Source organism: Euleptes europaea, chromosome 8, assembly GCF_029931775.1.
Source record: "Euleptes europaea isolate rEulEur1 chromosome 8, rEulEur1.hap1, whole genome shotgun sequence".
Lineage (NCBI taxonomy): Eukaryota > Metazoa > Chordata > Lepidosauria > Squamata > Sphaerodactylidae > Euleptes > Euleptes europaea.
The window spans coordinates 30097654-30119157 of NC_079319.1; the positions used below are offsets into that span (position 1 = coordinate 30097654).

The window sequence follows — 21504 nt, forward strand, 5'->3', positions numbered from 1 at the left end:
TCTGTTTCCTAGCTGCTGGCTGCACGGAGCTCGCAGGAGCGGCCGTGTCAGTTTCAACGGTGCGCACAGCGGCCGTCCTGTAGCGTTTGGGGCGGGGGCGCGGCTGGAAGAGTAGTCGTGTGCCTGCATATCGGGTTGCCAGGTCCAGTCCGGGAGTTTAGGCTGCCCGTATGCTTTCAATTGAGTTCAAGGAGGTTAGTAATTTTGCTGTTAGATAAACAACCGCATCTTGCCAATAAAGTGGCCTTACAAGTGATCCCTTTGCCACACATTTTACCTCATATCTATGCCAGCGGTGTGGTAAAATCCTTCTTGTCCCTTTGCTAGATGGAGCAGATGATACTATTCTACTGCAGAGAGGAGAGAAAGTATCTCAGGTTGCTTTGATCATCTTTGTGTGCTCTCTGTGCCCTTCCATTTGTCTTCTCACTTTTTCTCTAGCCATGTAAATGTTTACCTGTTCCTTCACCCCATTATTCTTGGTAATGTGCTTTTTCCTACCCCACTCTGTGTCTGTCTGCTTGTGCTGCTTTTTTGGAACTGGAATTTTCTTGGCATTTTTTGACATCAACCTGGCAGCCAAGGATACAACCAACTTGACTAAAATAGTTCCCAGTGCCTGCTGTTCTGTGACCCCTTTTTGGGTGTCCACAATAAACCTGTGCCAGATGGTGGAAGGAGTGGGGAAAAGAGACAGCTGCACTTCTATAATTTTCAGGCACAAAAATATGAAAGCAAAGTGACCTAAAATAACGATATTGTTCTCTTTTTTTGTGTGTTTCTCATTTTGAATTACAAAATTAAGAACAGAACAGTCAAGTCAAACAAAGATCAGATACTACACATTTCTATACCTATAATATCAATTACATAGCTAGTTTACCCAAGTGTTCTTATAACCAGCGTGGAGATAGCCAAATGTTGTAGTGGTTAGAGTCTAGAATTTGGGAGATCCAGATTCAAACACCCACTCTGCCACAACACCTGTTGTGTTGCCCGCAGAATTTTACCATAACGTTTTTGCAAAGCCTAGAACATCCCATGATACCACTTCCACTTTTCACCAGAAGTGACATTAGCACTCAAGTCCCTGCCCCTAATTGTTCCCGAGGATTGCTGGCTGTGGTCTGGCAACTCTGCAGGTCAGCTTGGTGGGTAACCTTGGGCCAGTCACACACTCTTGGCCTATCATACCTCACAGGGTTTTTGTGAGGATAAAATGGAAGAGGGGAGAATGATGCAAGTAGGGTTGCCAGCCTCCAGGTGGTGGCTGGAGATTGAAAGAAACGAAACCAAAGGGGTTGGGCTGAACACTATAAAAATATCAATAAATACATCTGTTTTATTATTATGGTGCACAACTATGTTAAAAACACAAGGCTTACAATGTAGACTAACTAAAAACAATAAACATTTATTTACAACACATCACAGTTGATGTACATCTATACAACGACCAAACTAAGACCAGATGCGGTTTGGCCTTATCTAGGCCTTCCTCAGTGGTCACACATAAAATTATTATATAATACACATCCTGACATCTCCATTAACATAATACAAAGTAAAAAAAAAAAGTAAAACCATTTTATTATGTGTAGCTTTGTGTAGGAATGTTTATTCCATGTGTATTAAAACATGGCCCACAGCTCACACTTTGTATATGATGTCAAGCTTCTCAGGATGTGTATAGTCTGAGCTTGAAGAGCATAGCCTTGAAATAACACCTATATGAAACAATGCGCAGGGGTTGCCTACCATTAGGTTAATTCATAACATTTCATCACTGAAAATTGCTTCTATTTAACTTTTTAAAAGAATAAACCTAATAATTAAAAAAAATAATAGAGAGGTGAACGATGGGGATATTCTGCCCCTACTTGCTTGGAGTTAGATCCGAGGAACTGTGAGTGGTGTTCAGCTTGCGGAATGGATTTTAACCTTCGCCTCCTGTTTTCTGCAGCTCATTGCACCACTCAGAAAGCTGCTGCTGTATGGGATGCAGCATGGGGAGCAGCATCTTAAGGGGGAAATCTATGGAAATCCTTGGGCAAGGGTTATTCTGCAGCAAATGTATGTATGTATTTAAAATATTGATATACCGCCTTGTTTGAGTGCCTCAGCATCCAAGGTGGCTAATAACAGTGTGTGTGTGTGTATTAAAACAATTCTATAGTACATTAAAAAGGTAAAGGTCCCCTGTGCAAGCACCGGGTCATTCCTGACCCATGGGGTGACGTCACATCCCGACGTTTTCTAGGCAGACTTTTGTTTATGGGGTGGTTTGCCAATGCCTTCCCCAGTCATCTTACCTTTACCCCCAGCAAGCTGGGTACTCATTTTACCGACCTCGAAGGATGGAAGGCTGAGTCAACCTTGAGCCGGCTACCTGAAACCAACTTCCGTCGGGATCGAACTCAGGTCATGAGCAGAGCTTGGACTGCAGTACTGCAGCTTACCACTCTGCGCCGCAGGGCTTGTTTCCTATAGTACATTAAGGCTAGATTAAAAACCAATCTAAAAACACTGAATGCCTCACTAGGAGGCTAGCCCCCTTTGCCCAGGCTGAGGCTGCTCCCAATGGCTCTATGGAGCAATTCTGTCTTGCAGCCTCGCCAGAAAGCCTGAGGGTAGGAGACCCTTTTCTCACCTGACCTGGATGGTCCAGGCTAGCCTAATATGCTAAGCAGGGTCAGCTCTGATTCGTATTTGGTCTGGAGACCACCAAGGAATTTCAGGGGCACTATGCAGAGGAAGGCACTTGCAAGCTGCCTCTGTTAGTCTCTTGCCTTGAAAACTCTGGGTGGTCATAAGTCAGATTTGACTTGACAGCACTTTACTCACACACAGGAATCCCCCTCACCTGTTCCAGAAGTCTGTTCCACAGACATGGGCAGCCTCCGAGAAAGCAAATCTTTGGACCATAGCAGAAAGTCCTTTGTAATGTAATGGTTTCCATTATTGTTGTCATGATATATCCCTATTTTAAATTGACTTCCTTCCATCAGAGTAACAGTACATCAGTTCATTCCAGAAATACTACCTTTCCTTGACTGTGTCATTTTTATCTCAACATAACAAGTGTCCTCCCTAGACTCTTAAAGAGATGTACTTCATCTAGCTTAACCCATTTGCTCTGCAAACCGCCAAATCCAGCTAATCTGATTTAATCAAGAATTAAATTAGATTGAATGAATCAACATTAGGGACATGAAGACGGCTAGGAAAGTTACAAAGCTGTACGTTTGATCAGAGCCAAATCCATGTAAACATCCCGGGGAAGGGCAATTTGTGTGTATTGTCAAAATGGCTTTATGAAAAGTAGGGCTTAAAAGCTAATCACCCCTCTCCGTATGTTTGCAGCTGAAGGACAAATGGTTCTTGCAAGGAAAACCTCTTACAAACTGCCATGAATATCTTCCAAGTTCTTAATTCATTCTAGAATAGAATCAAAGTTAATTACCTGAGTTGTAGGGAAAATATGACTTTGTGCTGGTTCATGACCAAGGGATACTTTAATTTATATAAATATTTTCTGGTAGGGTATGAGCTTTCGTGAGCCACAGCTCACTTCTTCAGATACAGCTAGAATGTGAATCCATCTGAAGAAGTGAGCTGTGGCTCACGAAAGCTCATACCCTACCAGAAAATATTTTTGTTAGTCTTTAAGGTGCTACTGGACTCTTGCCCTTTTCTACTACTGCAGACAGACTAACACGGCTACCCACTGTGAATTAATTTAATTTATATGAAGAACTTGCAGGTACTCTGCCAGAATTCCTTCTGAATGAAGAAGTAGAGAAAATATTTTTGCACACAACCAGTTTTGAGCCAGAATATTTAGATATACATAAAAATTAAGAATCTTTGTCTTTCAAGGAGCCCTTTGCAATGCTGTTCATGACCTGAAAACATACACACTGTGTAATCCTAAGATTACTTTCCAGAGAGTAAGCACCATTATATAGACCTACGTAGGGTTGGGAGTAGACTTGTATAGGATCACTCTCTTAATTTCAGAGAATTATTTCCCTACTGTCCCTCTACAGCGGTTGCTGATTTACAAGGGTGATGGATACTCAGTGTTCAGATTAAGCATACTTGAAGTCTATTTGGTACATAGCTCCGTCATTTTTCTCATGTGGATACTGCGCTAGCAGCCAAGAGAAATTTACGAGAAACCCCAACCTCTGTTGAACTGCAGCGATCAGCTTCTAGTTAATTTCACATTGCTGCCAGTTCAGTTGACACACTGGACTCTAGCTGTGCTGCGGGAACCTGAACCAGCGGAATCTCAGAAATGAATCTCCTGAGGGAACCAAATGTCTCAACAGTGGATATATCGTGTGTGGCATTGAGACCTAACAAGAGAGAGAACTGCAGGCTAAAGATGCTCTCAAGTACAGTGTTCACATTCTTGGTATTTGATACAGCAGTGATGTAAGAATGCTGGTGAGTTTGGGTGGAATTGATCAAGCATTGTTCCCTGATCATTTCAGTAACATTTGATTTGCTCTTTAAAAACTATTTCCACATTTATAGTATTGAATACTCCCCCCCCCCCCCACCGACTGACATTTGAAAGGCTTGAATAGGATCGAGGGTAGGGATCTCTGTCCTATGAACCTTTGGGAGCTAATTCATACATTTGCAGCAGATTTAAATATTTAACAGCTTATATAAGTGCCTTCCCTGCGTGAGTGGTGCAACATACAAACTCATGTAATGGCACCAATCGATAGCTGGGGCAAAGACTAATGTTTCCTGAGAATGTCGGCCACCTTATTCACAGAAATTGATCTGTGGTATTGTGTGAGTTCACAGAAAGTCTCAAACAACAGCAACTGTAGAATAGAATTGGTAATTAAGTTTGCAACCGTCAAGTGTATGTCTCCCCCCACCCCACTGTATGAGCTACCACTTTATAAGTTACACTGTGAGGCAGGGGGCATGCTAAGGGTATGTACTGGTGGTTGAATCAGTGCCCTGAATTTCTACAGGAGATCCCAGGATGTAGGGTCTACTCAGTTATATGAAAAACATCATAGAATATTGCATTGTCTTTCTCAGAGTGGAGAAGAGAGTGCTATCCTTGAGGACCTTTCTAGAGTTAAGCTGCTCTGATCTTATTTTTGTGGATGATGGTTATTATGATCTTGTTTTTATATATTCTTTGTATGTTGATTTTATTGGAATGCACTTGGAGGGTTTTGACCTTGAATACAGAGTAGCTATCCAATAAATAAAATAACAAGTATTGATGTTCTTAGAGATTTTCAGTGCATTGGACAGGGAAATGATGTATGTGTGTGTGTATGGTTTTTTTTTGGTGGGGGGGCTTTCCTTCCATGAATGATGGGTTGCACATTGGGTAGCTTTCTTCTCTTCTTGTATTTGTCTATTGGATGAGATCCCACTTAATGGTTGCCACATTCACTCCCAGAACATGTTAAAATAAAATATTTATATCAGTAGCTGTGTATAATATGAACTTGCCTTTTGAGGTCAGATGGCCATCAATCAGGGAATGCCAGGACCACCAGCGGTTCATAGGGTAAATCACAGGAAGAATCCCATCCTCTACCACTGGGTTCAGCCATGGGGACCATGGTGCTCGCAAATGGGAGGTGGTAGAGCTGCCAGACTCACGAATGCAGCGCTATGAAGGTGCATATCTGTGGAATGGCTACTGGACTCCATCACCGGTCCGTGATGTCAGCAGCTCATTCTGGGTTCTGCTAGCAACTCAGCTGCTCACCACCTCCTTCTGTCATGTAGGAAGTATATAAGCAGTAATAGCCAAAATGTATAAGAGAGAATATGAACTCAATTCATATAAAACAAGCAACTGTGTTGTAGCCTCTTGAACTTTAACAAAGAAAATGGAGGTGGCTCCATGCGATCTGAACATACTATCTTCCCTGTAGCTATTGTTCTGCACATGGATTTTTTCATGTCACCACTTTTAAAGCGGTTTGCAGTTGTAGGTGATATTAAGACATCTGCATGCTAAAACAACTTACCTGGCATACCATAGGCCACAAGGGGGATGCCAAAGCAGCTAAAACTTAACAGCTTATATTTGTGAATCAGGCCCTAGATTTGTGACATCACAATTGATCCAAAGTATTTTTGACTGCTGAAGACTCCAAAACTCTTATGTGGTACAAAACATGCTATGTAAAATATGAAAACAAGAGATGATGCAAAGATGAGGTTGGTTGTTGGAACACAGCTGGAATTTGTTGAGCCACTTTACTGGAACTAGTACATCTTTTGCACAAGGAATTACTTTATTCAGTAATGTGTGAAAGGGACTGTAGATTATCAGATTTTCCTTAAGTCTTCGTTCCTCTAATGGTATGATTGGGATCAACAGAAACAAATTAAGATAATGGCCTGTATCAAACCACACATTCTGAAGAATTAAGGACACTTAATAGATGATGGTGTATGTATATCTATGATGTTAACCGTCCTGAGCCTGGTTCTGCCGGGGGAGGGTGGGGTATAAATAAAATTTCTATTCTAGTCTATTCCAAGCCTTCCCCTACTGGAAACCCCTACTTTGGCCCTATTCTGTCCCTCAGTTTCCCTGGCAAAATGGGTACGTCAGTGGGCTGCAAAGGGAAGGATGAAGTTGCTACCACCCTCTAAAGGAAACTTATATCTTTGAAGCCGGTTGGCATCTTCTACTGGATCAGAGTTGTAACTGATGCTAAGTTGTTTAGCATCACAGAACTTTGCAGGTAGTCAGGACCACAGTGAAGTTGAATTAAATTTGCTTGCATATCAATCAGCCTATAGTGTGAATTCATTTAGACAGGGGAAGCAGCTCTGATACAATGTTCCAGGAGGAAACAGACCAGCTAAACTCCCAGCAAGGATGTGTCGATTCAATTTCCATTGAAATTCCCCTTGACTGACTTTCTCATCATTGTGAACACTCAATCAACTTAGCCTGTACCCAGGTGCTCTAAGGTACAACCTGAAAGAGTGACCTTGACCTCTGTTGGATAAAAGACTCTTTGAGAGAATGTATCATAGACAAACCTGATTTGGAAAACAAAAACAGTGTTTCAGCTCGTCAGGATGTTGAAATCCTTGTTTTAAAAGTCTAGGACCTGTCCCTCACCTCTGCTAGTTGGCATGAAGTCTGACTTGTGGGAGCAGTGAAACTTGACAAGTTAATATGTAATTCTTGAGCCTCTGTAAATCCTTTTAAGTGTCTGTGTCTTTTGGGGGGTGGGTTTAAGAAAATAGTGACATACAAGTGGGAACCCACAGGACTTGCGGGAGGTATCTCATTTTCCTCTCCCCCACTATTTCCTCTTTCCCTTTCCTGAAAGCCCCCCATAGCCTCTCCCCTTTTTAATGCTTCCTTCTCCTAGGGTTGCCAACCTCCAAGTGCGGCTGGAGATCACCTGGAATCACAACAGATCTCCCAACTACAGAGATCAGTTCCCCCTTAGGGTTGCTAGCTCCATGTTGGGAAATTCCTGGAGACTTGGGTGTAGAGCCTTCAGAGGGCAAGGCTTTGGGAGGGAAGCAACATCAGCAGGGTATAATGCCATATAGTCCACCCTCCAAAGCAGCCATTTTCTCCAGGGGAACGGATCCCTGTCATCTGGAGAGCAGGTGTAATCCCTGGTGATCTCCAGCTCCCACCTGAAGGTTGTAACCCTGGTTCCCCTGGAGGAAATGGCTGATTTGGAGTGTGCAGTCTATGGCCCTCCACTCTGAGGTCCCTCCACTCCTCAAACCACACCCTACCCAGGTTCTGTCCACCAAATCTCCAAGTATTTCTTAACCTGGAGTTCACAAACCTATCTCCTTCGCACCCAACCACCAACCTATCTTTTTTCTGCTCCTCTGCTTTAAGCTTCCCTTGTCCCTCCCCCCCACAGCAGCCTCTACCTAGGACAACTCGGACTCTAATTATTTGAAAACTGAACTGAACTAGTTATATTTCTGTACCAAGGCAATAAGGAGAGCAGGATGGGGTAAGAATAGGCATGTCCCTCCCATTCTTGATAATTGGCTTGGGTAATGCAGCTTGTGTAGGCTTCTTGTGTTCTGGGTATGGGTGGAAAACAGTTAGTAGGACCCTATAAACCACTAAGCCAGTTTCTTGGATGCGATCTGGAAAACAACCTGGAAGTCATGCCATTGCTGATAGCTGCCCCTCTATGCCCCCACCCCCCTCTCCCGCTGGTTGCCAGGCTGGGTCTGGCAATCCTAGATTAGGATAGATCATCCTCTCTGTATGAGCTTAATCTGATATTACTTTATTATGCTTTTCAGTGGTATTGTATGCAAATATCCATACCTTTCCTTTGGTATCCTTTCTCATCCCCCCCCCTTTTAAACTGTACTTTTGTTGTTAGATGCTTGCTGAATAACCAACATTATATTCTGGGCTTTACAAGCTTCTCTTTTATAAACAACAAATATAGTAACATTTTATTCTAATCTGCTACAGGGTACATCTGAATTAGCAATTTATACATGATTGTTTTTGCAACCATTGAGGCGCTTGCCCAACTCTGTCCTCTCCAAGCTCTGCCCCCAAATCTCCTGGAATTTCCCAAGCCAAAGGTGGCATCCTTAGAAGGTCGTAAAAAACAGTTGTAAACAATGGGGTCAAAAGGACATTAAATGCAAGAAGAACAAAGTGGAATGCAATTAGGTAAAATTCAGATGTGTTGAAGAGAAATACAGAGACTCTTCTCAGTCGCAGTAATTGCTGATAGAACACTTTCCTTAGCTTTGCAGAGCTATTTAACACCTGCAATGGTCGAGAAATCCCAACAAGTGGCTGATGATAGAACCAAATGTTCCACATATTTGTCAATATAGAGTTATAGTATTCACCCTTTTTATTTTTAGGACATCTTAGAATTATATCTGAAGAATAGGTGTTAAATGACCATATGTTTCTTCATGTTAGCTGCAGTGGGTTTTTTTTTTTTTTTTTTTTTTAAGGTTTTTTTGGAACAGTTGGCTTCAGTAGGTAATTATCCTAAGGTTACCTTTAAAAGCTGTTGAGTACTTGGAGGATGATAAATGCCAGTGGCCAAAATTTTTCATACGTGATGACAGAAAAGGGCAAAAGACAAGGAAAGAGCAGTTCATTGGTAGTGTAATGCGTTCAACCATCCTGTTTTGAACGATAAGAGTGGAATTAGATTCTCATGAGTGTGAGTTCTTTTTGTTTGTTTTTTTGGCCTGGGATGCTGCGTGGAACTTTGTCCCTTCTGTTGGAATGGAGTGCTTTGGGATCAGAGATTCCATAACTGCTAAAACTGACTGCAGTTGAAATTGAAAAAGTATCTGAAGGTGAGGAAAAGAAACAGTAAATGGCAACAATCGGTGGGAATAATAAGCTATGAGTAAGAAAGGATGCACGTGTGTTGAGAGAATATGCTGTGCAAACAACCTTTGTGGGATTCAAGGGCATCCATGCCCCTGCCTTCAGCAGCTCCCTTGTCCATCACAACCTCTTCTGCACTGTTTGGGCACTGTTTGGGCTTCCAGAGGCTTAGACCAGGAGAGAGAAGGAGATTTTGCAGCACGTGGTGGTGGTGGTGGTTGCTGCTGCTGTCCTCCCCCTCCTCTCCACTGGGTTTCTTCTGCACAGCCTGGAGAGACAACCCAGACACCTCCTCACTGGCCTTCTTCTAAGCCCCTTATGAGGCTAATGAAACCTTATGAGGCAGTCACGAGAACTAGCAGTTTTGTGAGACCTCAGGGGAATCTTGGGCTTCACTTGCAGCCTCTCCCCCCACCCCCACCCCACATTGTCCTGGTCAAGTTAAACTGCCACCAGGTGTTGACAATGACTGAAGTGGGACCTGAAAAGTCCCATACTGCTGTTGCAGCACTCCTTGCTTCTGTCATGCTGGGTGGTTTGACAACTGCTGGTTGTGGTTGAATTGGGACGTTAAAGGGACCATACTGTGTTGCTGCTGTTGCACCCTTTCTCCTTGTTGCCTCTGCCTCGACCATCTTCCCTATTGCTGGTCCCATGAGTTTCCTTGTGAGCATCCTGTGGCTCCTCTGGGCCTGCACCCGGACAAGCTTGTAAACACAGTGTTGGGTCACGCCATTTACAGCCATAATGGTTTAGTAGCTAGTTCGGAATATAAATAGTGCCTTAACCATTCTGCTCCTCATTTCACTGTCCCTTGCAAACCAAAGTATACTTTTCTATCATATTCCCACAGTGAAAAGTAAAATGTGAAATTTTACATAAGCTCTTGAAAAATATCAGAAGGTCCCAGTGTCACCCCAGCATCTCCAGTGAAAAAGATTAGGTAGTAGTTGGTGGTCCTGATTTGGATGGCCCAGGATAGCCAGATCTCATCAGATCTTGGAAGCTCTGCTGGGTCAGCCCTGGTGTTGCAGTAGCAATGATGTCACTCCTTCTTTCTTGCCGAGTTTGCAAGTTGAATGAGAGGTTACACACGTGTTGTTTAGATCATCCTTTGTCTTGGACAGTTAGTTGAAACCATTACAGAAAAAGGCTTGATTAATTGCTTTTTAAGAGTTGTAATTGGCCTTCTTATCTTGGCATATCAGAAGATCTCATATGTACTTGCTGATTGGCTAGTTGCACCTGTGTTGTCTAGCTCTTATTTAGAGTAGCCAATCAGATATCTAGAAATAACCACATGATTGTGAGAAATCAAACTTAGAGAAAGATAAGACTGATATCCCCCCCCCCCATAAATTAGCACTCCTGTGAAAAGCAAATCAGATTTATCTGGCTAGAAGTCTCAAACGGATAAGAGAAAGAGGTGAGATATTGGATAACTTGGGCATCTTGCTAATCTCTAAAAGCAGAGACAAAAGCCGAAGCCTGATTTGTTTTTGTTTTTTCAACTATCAACAGTTATAATATGAATAAGTAATGCCAGGAACACTGGTAATTTTAGCTCGCATATCAACAGTATTTGTGGGGGTTTTATGTCTTTATTTTCTTTTGTCTTGCTCAATAAAATGAATCTTTTCTTTCTTTAATAAAAGATTATGCAGGGTTTTTTTCTTTGTATTGATTGCTCAAAAGAGAGAAAAAACACAGACTCACATCCAAAAAGGTGCTTAATTTTATATTATTTGGAGTTGGAGGCAGAGAAGTTTCTCTAATGGGATAAACCCTAGAGAATGTTGTGACTAATCGTTGTTTTCACAGGCAAAGCCTTGAAACCGGTCCAGTGCAAAATCTGTATTAGGGTGCAGGGGATAATCTCTTGCTACACTGGTTAGTACTTGGAAGGGAGATTTCCAAGGAAGTCCAGGGTCACTATGCAGAGACAGGCAATGGCAAACAACCTCTGAACGTTTCTTACCTTGAAAGCCCTATGGGGTCACCATGAGTCAGCTTTGACTTGATGGCACTTTCCACTACCATCAGCCTGAAACCCTGGAGAGCTGCTGCTAGTCTGAGTAGACATTAATGACCTTATGGGCCAATTGTCTGATTCAGTATAAGGCAGCTTCATGTGTTCACCGAAAGGAACATGCGCAGCTTGTTATATGGCTTGGATCCTATGAAGGCGTTCCATGCGTATTGGTCTCTGCTGCTAATCGTTCTTCCTCCTTCACTAAAACTTCAGTTTGTGCAAGATCAAAGGTTTGCAAACAGACGAGGAAGCACATTCTGAGGCTATCTATCATGCATGAAACTCCTTTATAGGATCTAGTCTTATGTTTGGAAACCATATCAGCTATGAAACATTGGAAAACAATCAATTTGAGTTTTATTTTATAGGAATGTCCTGTTCTGTCATATTATTTGCAGCTATGAAATATTATATAAAATGTGATATTGGGATTTCACTGGGAGCCTCTGACTCATATGCAGGAGCCGTGAAAGAAGGTTGTGCATCTGCTGCATATGAAATATACTGTCTGTGCCTGACAAAGTCACTTAAATGGTACTTTGTGTCAAGTTCAGTGGATGTGATGAATTGATAATGTATTTATAAAGCATACTTCCCCACCCCCCTTTTCTCCTAGGCAATGATTTGTTTCTAGTTGCAGTTCATGAATTGGGACATGCCCTAGGCTTGGAGCATTCGAATGACCCAACTGCCATCATGGCTCCATTTTACCAGTACATGGAAACTGACAACTTCAAACTTCCTAATGATGATTTACAGGGAATCCAAAAGATATATGGTATGTAGCTTTTCCATAAAAGAATTACACGTAGGAGAGGGTGGCTTCTTTCGGTCTTAAACACTGGTCCAATATGTCATGCTGGGTGCACACATTGTATCTCACTGAAGATAGAGAATCTGCATGTGTGTTGTGTATCCAGTTCGCCACCTCTTTTTTTTTGCAATGAACGGGCAGGCAACCTACATAAAAGGTTCATGTGTACATGGGTGGTAGCTTGGATTGAGGCAGCCATAATTACAGCAGTTCATTGAGGGGCAGATTAGGGGTCAGTGATATTGCATGGGAATATGTGTTTTGAGGACTGCATTTTCCGCTAAACAACTGTGACCACCCAGATCCTATAATAACCATTTCATTAAAAGTAATTTAATCAAAGAGAGATTTGATTTCTTGTTGCAATGAAGGCGATGGCTTTGCACAAGAGAAACATGTAGCCAGATACTGTTGGCAAGCTGAGCTGAAATCCGTATTTAGAAAGAATTGGGGGTCTCAAACCTTTAACAAAGTAGTAAAAATATATTTTCAAGGAGATCCTACACTCCTGTTAAAATATTCAGAAATGTTAAGTGTGAGTCGTGAAGACAACAGTGACTCCGTGATGTTCTGCATCAATCAGTGTCATCAATAAAGGAATGCGTTCATTCTCAGCTTGATCCTTAGATGTGCTGATTTCTATTGAAATAAATGGAACAAACTGTTTCCAAACGTGCTTTCCAGTGGTGGCCTTACTATGGTGAAGCCTCTGCTTTGGCTGGTTGCAGCACAGTATTAAGAGACAATATATCGTCAGCCCTATAGAGTGCCAGGATAAGCTGCAGTATGTGCTCAGGGCAAGGGAGGAAGCAAAGGAAGGCTTCCTAGTTGCCTGGTTGGAAACCTACCAAGTTGGGCTCTTTAGCATCCTCTGCTGTCAGTACAGATACCTCCAGATAGTATTTTTGGCTCCTGCATGTCACATTTGACTTTACCTCAATGTAGGACACACACACACCCCATATGGGCTTGGCTTCTTCTATCCTTTCTGCTTAACTCTTGCCATGTTCCTTCCTTATTTTTCTCTTTTATTCTTATCTTTTATTTACTTCTCTCCATTTCCTCCTCTATCTCACATTTTGAAGTGGAGCAGATATAATAGCCATTTTGTACTTCAAACCAAAACATCTAAGGTCAGTTGCACTCTGCTTGCTTGACCTCTGAGATCTTTTTATTATTTTGCTGGTCATTTACTACTTACATTTTTTAACATGAATAACTTCTATCATTTAAACTGTGTTTAATGAACCATCTTGTGTTGAAGCATACCTTTATTTGCATACTAGTTTCCACTCATTCCCCATTTCATCTGTTACAAAGTATCTACCACACATTTGGTTGCTATGTATATTGATAAGGACAGTAGTGGGCAAAGGGAAACTAGTGGTGTGATGGAGGCTCAGAAGAGCCTCTTCCATTGGAAAGCTCTTTAGATTGGAAGAAGGCTTCAAACTTGGCCAAGCAGAGTGGCAGAATACAGTTAAATGAATTGGCTTCTATGCATTCTGCTAATGGCAGCATCTTCCTCCATCGGAAGGCGCCTTCTTCCAGTGGAAGATGTATGTCCTTCTGAAGCAAGCCTTCTTGAGCTGGAGGAAGGCTCTGCCATCAGTGGAACAGTTTTCATAGTTTTCACTTCAATACAGCAACAGTCAAATGCATCTGTGCAGAATATTGTGAGTACTATCATAAGCGAACTGTTTAACCAAGGAAATTAACTGGTGGAGTTTCTCCTGTGTGTTTAAGAAGTAAGTGCTTGCCATGACATGAGTTGGTAGTCTAGACAGAAGGTCCAGACATTTTCTGCCTTTACTAAATACTGGTTTCTGGCAGCTGTAAGGTAGGCTTTGAAGACTTTTATTTCATTTGGGAAGTTAGGCATGAAATCACTAGTGAATTGTATATGAAAACTTTAGTTAGGATTTAGTATTTTTAACCAAATCACTTTCTGCAAGTGACCTGCTCTCAGTGATACCAAAGTAGGTTCTGGATTAATATCTAGATTAAATATTAGAAAAAGAAACATTATTGGGTTTCTTCATTAATTATAAGTTCTCCATGTCACATTTCTTTCAGCTATGAATCAGTGTCATATTAAAGATGCTTGTTATTGTTATTATGTTTAAGTATTCAATTAGTACATTTTATTAATGTGTTGGGAGCAAACTTTAATATGCACTAGAAATTGAAAATCGTTACATTAAAATTGTAATTTTTTTTTCTTTGTAAATGCCTTGCTTGTTTAACTCATAAGCAAGATTTATTTATTGTATTCTTGGGGATTTGGGTCCATATTCTGTAATGGGTTAGTACATGATGGAAATATTGTTTGTAATTGCTGGTGTTCATGTTTGTAATTTCTGCAAATCAATTTATGTCATTGTACAGTATACCTTATCCTATGTATTAATCTGTTGGTATTTTTAAAGGTCCTCCTGACAAAATCCCACCACCAACAAAACCTCTGCCAACAGTGCCCCCACATCGTTCTGTTCCTCCAGCAGATCCTCGAAAAAATGACCGTCAGCCTAAACATCCCCGGCCGCCAACAGGAGACAAGCCTTCTTACCCTGGAGCCAAACCCAACATCTGTGATGGAAATTTTAACACTCTAGCAATTCTTCGTCGGGAAATGTTTGTTTTCAAGGTAGGATGTTTTTAATTGTTAGATCAAGTAACTACATCTCTGGTTTTTCTCTTACTCATCTGGCTCTCTCATCTGGCTTCTACTTCTGAGTTTTCTTACCATTTTAAATTTCAAGGAAAAAATCTGGAAACTAAACATCTGAATGGGTTAAATATCTGACAGAGGGAAGGCTGGAACCTATTTTGGGGAATAAATTAATGTCAGCAGAAAGTTGCAATACTTCAAAATGTAACGGTAAGTGAATGCTGAATGTTGTGCAGAGATAAAAAGGCATAATTCAAGGCATGAATAGGAACTAATAGGGATGATTTTGTTGGGAATTTAGCCACTTCCAGGCTCATTGCAGTTATTGTGTTTTCTTTATAAGGACCCTGTAATTTAACTTTATAATTAGATCAGTCCCTTGTAAAGGATGTTTGTCATTGAGCAATGGTTGCCTTGATACATTTTGGAGAGGAGGCCTTTGCAGGTGTTTATGGGTTTTGTTGTTAGTTGCTTGTTTCCAGTATCATTTTCTTTGGAGAGGCATGCAATATGGCATGCATCCTGTGGACTAGAAAGCCTATCTTTTGATGGAGACATTTCAGAAAGGGTTCAAAGTCAGCAAAGCCGAGCCATTTGCTTGAATGGAACAGATATCTGGCAAGTTATCTTGTAGGGCTTCCAAAATGTATTTGGAAATAGCAGGACAATTATTTAAAATTTTCAGAGATGGTTGGTGCAAATAATCTATATTAATGAACAGTATATTATCTTTCATCTGTACTTTAAGTGCCTCACATTTGGTTAACTAGGCATGATTTTAAAAAGTATATGGATGCTGCACAGCTCCTAACAGCTTTCCCCAAGGAATTAGTTTAAAACAAGCTCCACAGACTTCTTGATGCTATCCTCCAGCTATTTGGTTCCATTTCTGTTCAAGTGAAGCCTGTAAAGAGTCTGCTTGTCCCAAGACAAATCAAAGCTCTTCCTCCCAATGACCATCTTACCCATGTGTTGAAGCCAAACAAAACTAGAGGAAACTAGATGTAAAGTTTGCCGTGAGTCAGGTCAGGGTTCTCCAACACGAATTATTGACAGAAGTTGGATGAGGGAACTCACATTCCCAAATGCTCTGGGACCTGATTCAGAAGTGCAGTGCGGGGAGAAGAAGGGTTTTAGCCGCCCCTCCACACTATTCTCCCAAGCTGAAACATCCATTGGGGAGCCAGTTTCCCACTGTGGGGCTCCACATCTAGTTTGCCCTAAGGCAGTGCGTGATGTTTGTGACTTCTGCATCAGGTGAGCAAGTCACCATGTGGCCAAAATATCCATCCCAAATCCATCTTCACTGAGATTGTTCTTGTTGCGCCATGTTGTAAAGTTATGTGCCCTTTCCCTGTCCAATTGGAAGGCTTGCTTGGTTGTGGACCCAATCCTTTGAAATGAGCTTCCATAGGAAGTTAGGAGGTTTTCCATCTTGTTAGTTTTTTTACGGAAACCTGCAAAGAAGTTCTGTTTAGAAGGGCTTTTGGAAATCAAATCTAGTATCTTTGTGTCTTAACATGGATCATTGTTTTGAGTACACATATGAGTTCTTTTTATTTGTGTTGAATTGTTATTGTTAACTAATGTTTGATCTTTTTTAAAATATTGACTTTGCTGGTTTAATGTTGTGTCACATCTTTTGCTGGCACATATTACTATGAGCCACATTTGGTCTCCTTTATATATAACTGTATTCTTAATTATTAAATCAACCACTGCCAAGTGTCTCATTTCTCCTGGGTAGTGTAGCATTGGAACAAGAAATTATCAGTCTGTCATCTGTGGTCCTTTGGATGACCAAGGAATAAAGGGTTTGCTAAAGGAAGATTGGGAGATGGCAGAAAAGCTCAATGGATTTTTTGCATCTGTGTTCACTGGATAATATGGGGCATGTACCACAGCCACTATTTTCTGAAAGGGAGTCTGAAGAACTGAGTCAAATTGAGGTGACAAGAGATGAAGTTCTAGACCTACTGGGGAAATTAAAAACTAATAAATCTCCAGGTCCTGATGGCATACACCCAAGAGTTCTTAGGGAACTCAAATGTGAGACTGTTGATCTCCTAACCTGTATATGTAACTTACCACTAAATTCAGCCATTGTAGAAGACTAGAGAGTAGCACATGTTACACCAATTTTTAAAAAGGGGTCCAGAGGGGAGAGACCACAACAGTGGGATTTGCTGCCAGAGGATGTAGTGATGGCCACAGGTGTGGACAGCTTTAAAAGGAGATTGGAGAGATTCATGAAGGGATAGATCTACCAGTGGCTACAAGCCGTGGTGACTAAAGGGAACTTCTGTGTTAAGAGGCAGTGAACCTCTGAATCCCAGTGCCAGGAAGCAACATCAGGGGAAGGCCTCAGCCCCTATGCCCTGTTGTTGGACATCCAGAAGAACTGATAGGCCACTCAGGCCACTGAGTGAGGCAAGATACTGGACTCGATGGACTACTGGTCTGATCTAGTAGGGCTCTTCTTATGTGCTTATGTACCTTCTAAAGGGGTCACTTACCTCCTCATCAGCTGGATGCATTTCTATCCTCATTGTCCATTATATCAGAGGAGTTGCCAGCATGGGACTAGGCTAAATCTAGTGGGTCCATGTATCTTCCTTGTTCATGTATCTTTCTGCTTCTGTCAGACCTCTAGAGCAGCAACCTTGGCCTCACGGGAACAAACTGCCTAAGAGTTAAAGTGCTTCAGGATTTGTTAAATTGGAATAACCTTGCAAACATCATCTAATGCTACTACTAAACAGACTTTTTGGCATAATTTCCTTAGCCAGTCTCTCATACAAAATAAATAATTTATAAGCAGGAGATTCTAGGTTAATTTATTCCAGTCTTTAAATAATATTACAGAGCACATTTTCTATTCAAGGAGTCACAATTTTTATGAGTCCCCTTTCAGAGAGAAATCCTAACTATTTGAATCCTCAAATATATATTAGTGTTCCTTTCTTGGTATGGCTCTGTGGCCATCCATCTTCGTGAACGAAGCCGAAAGGTTAGGGAAGAATCTCATTTTCTAAGTTGACATTAAGCAGGATATTAAAATACCCACCTCTTTGTTACACTATCCATCTTAGGAACAACGGAACATGCTCTAATTTGTTTTACACTGCGTTAAATTATTCAGTGCATTACCAAGACTGATCTTATTCCCAGCCTAAGCCTGTGATTTCAGACTAACAGATCAATTGTGATTTCTAACCAGGTTCCACTTTTTGATTATAAAAGATGTAGCCTAGTTGCATTTGATGGATTGAAATGACTTATTATAAGTTGCATTAAATGAAATATGGATTAGGGGTTGAGGAATCTTAGTTTCATGGATCAAACCAGCCTTAGCCAAGGCTAAGATAAAATTCCAAAAGTGAATCCTAGCAAACAATAAAGTCCCTTTTCTAAGTTTGGGCCTACTTTTCAAGACAAATTTTGCATTGCGTTTCATAGGCACAGATGCATACATCAGATAAACATTTTTGCTTTGCAAATTGCCAGAATTTTTTCCCCAAAGTTTGTGTTGAATATTGGATTTATGCTGGAAATGTTGACTTTTTTTGCCTAAGGACAGAGCAAAACACTTGTAACATCCCTACTTCCTGGCTAAGACTATACCCATGACGTTTGAGATCCTGAAGAAGTACTCCTAAGGTCTTTGATTCAAGGCACACAGAAATAACTTGGGATAACATAGCTGTGAAACAAAGCATTTAAGTAACATTGCTGTAACTAATGGGAAGGTGGCTCTCTCCCAAATCAATCACAAAAGCAGGCCATCCGCAAACATCCTAGGGATTGTGTATACTTGGGAATTTGCCAAATACCTCGTCCACCAGTTCCTCACAGGGCCCCAAACTTGCACAACTTTTTGTTAGCAGGTTTATTCTAGGTTTTGTGCCTAACTTCCAGCTCAATGTTCAAAACACAATGGCTTTGACCCTACGATCGCATTCTACCTGCACCGCTTCAGCTGCAGTGTAGTTGGGGTTACCAACCACAGTGTGGGGCCTGAAGTTCTCCTGGAATTACAGCTGGTATCCAGACAACAGATCTTGGTTCCCTGGCCAAAATAGCAGTTTTGGAGGGCGACGTCTATGGAATTACATTCCCACTGAGCTCCTAAATGGTTTCAGAAGGAGTTAAACCATAGTGAAAGTTACAGTGTAGTGCCTCTCCAATAGCATGAAGGAGTATATATATATATATTGTCACTGCATGTGTTGAGAAATAGTGCAATGTCTCCATGCTGGCTTTGTCTTTATTGTATGGAAATAGTAGCTGTCATCACCTGCTGCATTAGTTGAAACTGCCATCTTTTCTTCAAATATAAGTCTGTGTATAATTAAAATTCCATGTTATATCTGAGTATTCTTACCTACAGTTCCATAGTGATCAGTTATCCCTGAAAATGAGTGAAGTATTCTGATATGGATGATTTTTTATGAATATGTTGGTGTTCCTAGGCAAGCCAGTTGCTTGGTAAAGGCGGTGCAGTGGCATGAAGGGAAAATGGCAACAATAACATTATTATTATTGTTTTGTCTGAAGAACTATTTATTTATTCATGGCTCTTTATGGTTCTTAGTTTAGTTTTTCACATAAGAGTCACATGGCATTGTGAGGGTCTGACCTGTCAGTAGTGGCCTGGGAAATTTATGAAGAAGGAATTCCAGCAGGGGAGCAGGACTTTTCTGTCACTGCATTCTGTAAAATACGGCAGGAGGTCAGCGCTTGCAGAGGAGGAACCCAGGGTGTTCTTTTTTAATTGCACAATGGAAGGAATATTTATTTTGTTGTAACAAGTAGGAAGGAGTTCAGGTTAAAGTAAGCTGAACCTTTAGTTTGCAGCGATCAAAAACAGACATCTGAATTAAGTGTCATAGTTTTGGATGACAAATGGTGTACCCACTGTTGGTTAACGGTTCCTCAAAATGAAATAATAGTGCAGAAGAATGTAAAGAAAGAGACATCACTTAAGAGGTCTGAGGGTTTTTTAAGACAGGGAAAAGGTGAGTGATGGAGGAAGTGACCAAGGATTTTTAACATGTTACATGATTCTTAGAATCTTAGAACTCTAAACTGGAATTTGCAGTGGCAGGATATTTGTGGTGGCCATTGGCAGGGTTGGTTTATTGAAAAGGTTGATGGAAGATAGCTTTGGTTTGGTTGTTACCTACAACAGCTAGGACAGGAGTCTTTGTGTTCAGAAGTAGTATTTCTACAAAATATCAAAACCTGGGAATAAACAATGGTAGATAACTGTTGTTATCTTGTTATGTTTTTGAATTCATGGAGCATGACTGGCTAGTAAAAAGGGGTAGGTGGATTTTTTTTCTGATTCAGCCTGGCCATTCCCTGGTGTTGAACAACCTTTGACTGGTTCTGGACTACCACAATTGCTTCTAAAGACCATAATGAAAAATAGAGGTTGGTGTCATCAGCTGTTGATGATTTCTTATGGTGGAGGAAAGTTCTGTTAAGTCGCAGCCAACTTCTGGCATCCCTGTAGCATTTTCTAGGCAAGAGATGGTTCAGAGGTGGTTTGCCATTGTCAGCTTCTGCATCATGCCCTTGGACTTTCTTGGTGGTCTCCTGTCCAAATACTAACTAGGACTGACCCAGCTTAGCTTCTAAAATCTGGCAAGATTGGGCTAGCCTGGGCCATCCAGTTGTCATAGCAGACATAACTTTTAAGACTGGTGAGAGTACTGGTGAGAGTACTGAGTCTTGAGAATTTCCATATTGGGTTCCAAACAAGTCCCAAACAGTGTTTTTTGAGCAGAACAGCTGTGGAAAAACTGCCTCTAGCAAACATGTATTAATGAGCTTGGTAAATGGTGCCTTCATTTTCCCCCCCAGCAGTTTCACCAACTAGAAGGGGCAAGGATCTAATCTGAAAGTCATCTAAAGGTTTCTTACTCAGATAAGCAGATGCTTCTGATGCCCGGTCTCAAGTTCTAATTTGACACCTGTGGCACACTGAATAAGAGATATTTTATCATCCAAGAACCTTGCAGAGGTTCAAAGCCTATTACAAAATTATATTCTCTGGAGAAATTCACATCTTGGACCACCTTAAATAATTACACTGGAGTGATTCAGCTGATGCAGTGGTAGGGGAGAAAAATCCATAGTTATAACTTCACAGCCATAACTACCACCATCTCTAGGATTGCCAACCTCCTGGTACTAGCTGGAGATCTGCTATTACAACTGATCTCCAGCAGATAGAGATCAGTTCACCTGGAGAAAATGACCACTTTGGCAACTGGACTCTATGTCATTGAAGTCCATCCTCAAACCCCCTCTTCTCAGGCTCCACCCCAAAGACTTCCCACTGGTTGCAAAGAGGGACCTGGCAACCCTAACCATCTCACACACCTGAAAAAGGACTCTATGGTATGTTCTATTTGATTCAGCATGATCCTCTACTAGATTTATAGCCATTTTCCAAAGTATGTTATTAAATATCTTGCCAAGCAATATCCCAAAAACATATAGTGAACTATTCAAGTACATGGTGACGATGGCAAGAGTAATATATGCAGCAAAATGGAATGCAGAGAAATATTCAGATTTGACTGAATGGATGAGCAAGTCAACAG

At 41.3% G+C, this 21504-nt stretch overlaps 1 protein-coding gene across 2 annotated transcripts in view; it reads left to right on the forward strand.

Annotated features, from left to right (window-relative positions):
- Positions 1-21504, forward strand: part of MMP16 (matrix metallopeptidase 16) — a 199692-nt gene that overhangs the window by 120243 nt on the left and 57945 nt on the right. For both annotated transcript variants that reach the window (XM_056854501.1, XM_056854502.1), the window contains 2 exons: positions 12022-12183; positions 14649-14866. In XM_056854501.1, coding sequence (XP_056710479.1) covers positions 12022-12183; positions 14649-14866 — 380 coding nt within the window. The remainder of the gene's footprint in view (positions 1-12021; positions 12184-14648; positions 14867-21504) is intronic.